We start from the raw sequence: 7,027 nt of genomic DNA on the forward strand, positions 1-7,027 counted from the left end.
TGGTTGTGCCCACTGCATGTCCGTCCTCTCTCTTCTTCTTTTCCAAGCCGTTCTTTCAAAAAGAGAAGATTTCGGAGGAGATGGTTTCCGCCGAGAGAGAGCGAGGATTTTGGGGAGATGGTTTCGGGCGGGAGGGAGGTGCGAGATGGAAAAAAAAAAAAACTTTTAAAATAAGGGCAATATTATCTTTTTCAAAATACAACATTTGATACCTAAACAGTGGGAGGTTAATGACCAACGATGGTAAGGGTAAGCGAGTTTACAAGCATGCTCTTTTTTTGGAATTGACCCAAAACACAAGTAGCTGTACGTCATTGTCACTTTCTCTTTTTATCTGGGATCTTTTGTGGTGTGTAGATCACATCGATTGGCCCCACGAATTCAACGATTAAGATCACTAAACAACATGCTCCTCCTCCATAAAGAAAAGCCCGAACAGATTGTATTTTTTGCCTTGTGTTATTAGGACTGCGCGAATGAGGAATTAAGTTATTGGAAAAAGAGGTTTGTTTTTGCATCGTCCCCTTGTTACATGGCAAGATTACACGCTTCCCCTCTGTTTTCCATTTTTGCAGATACCTCCCTACAGCTATCCAGATTCATTCAGATTCCTTCAGACAAGAAGTCACCAGTCCGTTAATGACGTTAACTTTGAGAAAATGATTGTTTTCAAATTAAAATTACCACAAAACTACCATAAGAAAAGTCTATTGCCACGTGCTCTGCACGTACATGAACCAGGTCTTATGGCTTCTAACCTCTGTATCAGTGGACATTTGTATGTCAGCGTTGTTATTTGGTATAGATTTCTCTAATACCCCTTAATTAAGTCCCATATATGGTAATTAGGGCTGAAAGTCGGGCAGGTTGGGTCGGTTGGTGCTCAACCCTAGCCCAACCCATGGTTCCTATACCTGATCAACCCTAACCCAACCCAACCTCTGGTTGAGAATTCTTAACACAAGCCCAACCCAAGTGGGCTCAGTCGGGTTGGTCGGGTGGATACATGCTAATATTTTTGTTATTATATTAGTCTATTATATTTTCATTACAAATCTTATTTTTTGTACCTATAATTTTATTAATTATATACGTAATTGTTTATCATAAAGAACTTCATTTTTTCTAAACAAACAAGCTAAAATATAGGACAACTATTCCTTTAAAAGTTGTGCTGTATAGCACAAAACAATCTATTTGGGAGAGAAATCTGGCGTATCTTGTTAGCGGAAATGATGTGGACAAATGAAACCCGATGACATTGGAATTTCCAGTGCCTTCAACACATGTAATCGACACTCAATTATAATTTATAACGTATATATTGATTGGGTACAGGTTGGGTCGGGCAACCCAAGTCAAACCCAAGTTTTATCGGGTTGGTGTTTGTATAGCCCGATCTTGAGACTGAACCCAATACATCCTGCCCGAGCCCAATCCAATGTCGGGTCGTTCATGGGTAGGTCGGGTTGAACCCGCCTGACTTTCAGCCCTAATGGTAATTATATAGAAAGGTCAGTGGACGAATTTACGAAATTGAAAAATAGAGAGGATGTACCTCTAATTTTCACATAATAGGGAGATTCTACGAATTAGGTTTAGCAACAATCTATGGATGCAAGTAATACAATTAACCCACACATGGTGGCCCATTACTGTGCCCTGGCAAGTTCCACATTCACCACCAAAAAACTCTATTCTCCAACCAAGAAAAGAAGAAAAGGAACTCAAATAAGCATGGCTAAAATATAATTTACTGTTGAAAAGAACATTTATTAGATTTGACTTGTTACAACTTTTTTTCAAAAAATGAGAAAAACATAAGCTTAAAGTGGACGACTGAATGTTGATGTTTCTAAGCATAACTGCACAGACCATATGTACAAAAATCCCCACTTCCGCAGCTGTTGTTGCAACGTCCGCAGTGCTTCTTGTCGAACGCCACGTTGACGCATTTCCCCTTACAACATGTCTCGTTGTACTTGCACTTCTTCCCACAGAGACCGCAGTTGAGGCGGTCTGTCCTCACATCAACGCATTTCTTCTTGCAACAGAAGGGCCCCGGGCTGCCCTTAGCCCGGCAAATTCTCGGGTTCTTGTTGCATTTGAGGTTCTTTGGCTTGTTCTTGGCGAGGAGGAACCTGCCCAATCCTTGAAAAGAAGATGGTTCGCTTTCAGCAGAAGGGAGGTCAGTTGAAACTGAGTCAGAATCCAATGCAGGTACTTCTTCCTCCTCTACAAAATTTTCTTCTTCTTGTTCGTCGTCGTCAGCAATAGCATTGATACGAGCCATGACTAAAGCCATGACTATTGACATGATGAGTAATGTCTTTGCTAGCTTCATGGTGAGAGAGAGAGAGAGAGAGAGAGAGATGGGTGGTGGGTATGGAAGGGAGGCTGGGATTTTATAGAGTTGTGGAGCTAACGCGGGAGATGGGGCTGTGTACACACGATACAGTGGTCCACTTCCACGGCTAGTTTTATAAAACTAGTAGAGTTAGGCAGTTTAAGCTTTTAAAGGATTTCAAAAAAGAGGAGCTGACACACAGATACGGGAACACGAGTTGGTGAAGGAGCACAATTACAATATTACATTGACTACGTGTAAGTCTCTACTTTCTTTATTTATATAGAAAGACGCCCTATTCTAAAATCTCATACGTTTTGTCAAACTTCAACGCGTTGAAAAAAGAAGGCATTTTGACGAGCTCCGTATAACTCTCATTCTCTGGTTTAGGTCGGGAGTCTTGTCGTACACCTGTTTTACGCAGTGCGTACAGCACCCACAATCGGTGGGACCATGATGCGTGTATAACATCCATTTCTTTCATTCCGTGACAACCTTTACCTTCACGGTAATCCAAAACAGCACAATCTAGATGGGCCACGCCATTGGGAATAATGTAAAATTGGGGCGCGGCTTCAGTGGATCCACGGATCCAACAACGTGGGTGAGACCCCAGACTGTGGGGCCGCTGTGATTTATGTGACTACATCTACGCCGTCCATCCATATCTAAAACTCATTTTAGAGTACGATCCAAAATAAAAAATAAAAGAATGACGCAGATCCAAATCTCAGATGGGTCATATTGCAGGAAAAAGTAATAATTCAATTAAAAACTTGTTTGGGCCACAAAAAAAAAGCTTTGGATCAATTTGATATTTGTGTGGTCTCTTTATTTGGTTTCTGTGACCTTATCAACAGGTTGGATGGAAAATAAACATTCCCGTCGACTCCATGAAGTTTTTAATGGTGGGGATTCAATCACAACTGTTTCTTGTGGTGCGGTCCACCTAAGATTTGGGACTACATTTTTTGGATTGTGCCCTAAAATGTTGTGGTCCACCTAAGATTTAGGACTACATTTTTTGGATTGTGCCCTAAAATGAGTTGTCAAAATGAATGGACGGTGTTAATTTAAGGAATATACATCCCCTTGAGCCCCACAGTCAGGGTCCCACCACCTTGGAGCCCCTAAAATTATGCCTCTGTTTTTTTTTTTTTTTGTTAGCTTGTTAGTACACCCGCTATAAGTTGACACTTCACTGTTAGCCACCCCCACTAGGGGATTGACGTCAAGACCTCAGCGTTGAAACGTGGTTTCTTTCACTTAGCCTACCACATGAGCTATCGACCTGGGTGTCCCTAAAAATTATGCCTAAAACCTCTGTGCTAGTATCTAATCATTGTCAAGCTAACTAATAAAGATGGGACATTGATATTACACGGGGCTTGTTCATACTCGCTTTTCAATGCCTTGACATGAACTAATGGAAAACCACCATTGACACGATGAGCTTGGTACTCATGGAAATCATATTCATGCCTGAAGATATATTCATTTGATTTTTCTTATGTGATATGCCATTACTAATGTGGTGGCATGAACCCTTACACATGTCTTAATGAGAAAAAAAGTCATATACCACGTGGTTACTATTAATGAGTTAATTAATAAGGCAATGTGCCTAGCGCATCTATAAAGAGCCACCAAGAGAGAATTATATCACGGATTTAGTTATGATATATTTAGTAAGGCTATCTCTTTTAGCCATTATAAAATTTAAAAAAAAATTCCCAAGGACGTTTAAAGAGTCTGTGAAGACAACAAAGATCCTAAATATTGAACTTGTATTTAAGTAAATTCAGTTGTAGTTTGGACTCAGATTAGGAGAGGATGAACACCAAACGAATTAGGTCTCAATCCATACAATAATTGAAATTAAGAGAATAAGTGAGCCCGATGAAAGATCCACTAATATGGGATTGGGATCCAGTGGATCCAGTCCATTAACTCCTCCTAGATCATGGTCTGAAAGGAATGAGAGTTCAAGATAAATGTATGAGGCAGTTTGATTAGGTAATTCAAATGCATGACCATAATCAATTTGAGGTCCGAGGTCGGCGGTAAAGATTTCCCTAATTAATCTCAAATCGAGTTATTTCCTAAAGGGGATCAATTACAAAAAGAAGATTCAAATAGCCAATAATTTTTTATCTATCCGAAAACCTCCCTATTCAAAATACACATCATAAACATAAAGGATCCAAGATCAGCGAGGAAACCCAGCAAGGGTTTTGCTGCGAGCACATGGAGAAAAGCTTGATGCCCGTGCCAAACACAAATATATTTTCTTATAAATTTATTTTTATTTTTATCCTGGCATAATAAAATCTAATGTTAGCACAGATCGTTATTGTCCAGTACCATCACTATAGTACTATAGGATTAAATTAAATATCCGCAACCCTAAGTTGGTATATTTCGATCAATTAAGTTCTTACTTAGATGATCACATCTCTAGTCACATCATGCTAATCATTCACTTCAATTATCATTTGTTTTAATAGACAAATTAGGTATTTATCTCTCGATTGTTTATTTCTTTAGATTATTTTGATACTTTTCCGATTATAATAAACCATATATTTAATTACTAATAAAGATGGGCATTGTTTGACCTTCCTTTTATTTATTGATTCATCTTTATTCTTTTAAAAAATTATTCGCATTTACTAGTGAGAGAAAATTTTAGAAGTCGTTAGGCAAAAAGAATTCATCAAGAATTACTAAACCCTACCCTCTTACAAATTGCTTGATCATTGATTACAACTTGTGGTTGAGAGGATAGTCGGATCCTGCATCCTGTCTCAAATTAGTTTGACTCAATGCAAGGACATTAGCGTTCAATCAAACATCAAGTCAAGTGCGACTCTGGCATGCCCACACATCATAATCACACACGAAATCTAGATAAAAACCCTCCATCACACATATAATCTTGTGTTTGACTAAATTGCCAACAAAGCCCACTTACTACAAATTTTAATAATCTGATGGGGTACATGACAGACGATCAAATAGTGATGAGACTCATGCACTTGACAAGCCAAACTATATCCTGAAAATCAGACTTTAACTAATGGTCCAGCTGCTCAGAATGAAATGGACCAAATTCAATGGCCACGCAAACATAAAGACCAGGGTAAGCTCCCTCCATAGGGAGCGGATTAGGTTAAGTCCCGTCCCACCCAAGAAGGTGAGATCCTTAGGTTGGGGCCTACCTTTATGCATGTATTCTATATCCATGCTGTCCATCCAATTTTTTTTCTTATCATTTTAAGGCATGAGCTCAAAAATAAAGTAAATCCAAGTTTCAGGTGGACCCTGCAATGGGAAATAGTGGTGATTGAATGTCCCACCATTAATTAAAAACTTCCTAGAGACCACTTTAACATTTACGCTAATGTTTATTTGCCATCCAACCAGTTGATAAGGTCACATAAATCTAGATAAAGGGTATAAACAAATATCAACTTGGTCCAAAACTTTTGTGGCCCATTATAAGTTATTAATGGTCAATCACTACTATTTCGTACCGTATGGTCCACCTAAGATTTGGATCTACCTCATTTTTTGGATCATGCTCTAAAATAATCTGTCAAAACATATGGACGGCATGGATGTAGAATACATACATCAAAGTAGGCCCACAATATAAATATATCAAACTGGGCCCACAGTAAGGGCCGCACCGTCTTGGTTGATGCCGGGGCTGCACCTAATCTGCTCCGCCATCCATGATGGAGCACATAATTTGGACGGGCAGGATTGACGCATGCATGCGAGACATTGAAGTGGATGAGTAGTCACCAGGATTTATGATTTAGGAGATGGCTTAAAATGCACACATGGGAAGTTGACACGGTTTGTTCACCCAAAAGGATCCAGTCCACTCTATCTCCATACATGTCTCATATATAGTTATGAGATCTGGAGCGTTCATCTACTGGGCCCCACAGCAGGAGAAGTGTGCTTCAAAAATCAAAACCGACAAATCATCCTAGCTGGTCTCCATTAGAAGATATTCGCCCGTCAATAATTGTCAGCCGTTGTTCAACAATTTTTTTATTTTATTTTTCTCTAACGGTCCAACCCTTTCCAAAAATTAAAAAAGTCCAATACCAGTACCATATGATCGGCGTGATTTTTGGGGTTGGTACCTACATGGTTTGGGTCAGTAGAAAACTTCGGGCCTGAGAATTGCTGAAGCCAGCTGACTGAGGACAGATTGGACAGGCAACGCATGACACACGGTTAGGAATGTCCTATCTAGGTGACTTTCAGATCGTGGTACGAGGATGATGGGGCCCAAGAGGAAAATGGTGTGGATGACTGGACCATTGGTCCCAGATTCACCAACTTAAAAGACGTTTAGATCACGTATTTCGTCCTTAGCAATAAGGGCATGACTTTGGACTTGTTTGTGCATGACGCCTAACATTTCAAAATTTTGACCATCTCCTCCCATGGGACTAAAATGATGAAATGAGATATGATACAGTGGCTCCGATGTACGTGGGGACTGTTTGTTAAATCTGAAGTATGAATATAAGGTCTGAATCTTAAGTCTGAAAATCCATTTGGTAATTGTTTGAAAGAAGTGCCTATGTTTGAAAATTTAGTAGAATGTGAAATAATCGTTTGTTAACAAATATCTGAAATGTTTGAAATATGTTAATT

At 39.4% G+C, this 7,027-nt stretch overlaps 1 protein-coding gene across 1 annotated transcript; it reads right to left on the reverse strand.

Annotated features, from left to right (window-relative positions):
• Nucleotides 1-1,854: 1,854 nt before the first annotated feature.
• On the reverse strand, nt 1,855-2,335 carry LOC131238702 (stigma-specific STIG1-like protein 1). The gene has a single exon (XM_058236318.1). It carries the CDS (start codon nt 2,315-2,317, stop codon nt 1,856-1,858), a length of 462 nt encoding a protein of 153 aa, XP_058092301.1. The 5' UTR covers nt 2,318-2,335; the 3' UTR covers nt 1,855.
• Between the last annotated feature and the right edge of the window lie 4,692 nt (nt 2,336-7,027).

The sequence above is a fragment of the Magnolia sinica genome, chromosome 3, assembly GCF_029962835.1.
Source record: "Magnolia sinica isolate HGM2019 chromosome 3, MsV1, whole genome shotgun sequence".
Classification (NCBI taxonomy): domain Eukaryota; kingdom Viridiplantae; phylum Streptophyta; class Magnoliopsida; order Magnoliales; family Magnoliaceae; genus Magnolia; species Magnolia sinica.

Coding starts and splice junctions, on each gene's coding strand:
- LOC131238702 (XM_058236318.1), bottom strand. CDS start 2,317: ATGTCAATAGTCATGGCTTTAGTCATGGCTCGTATCAATGCTATTGCT.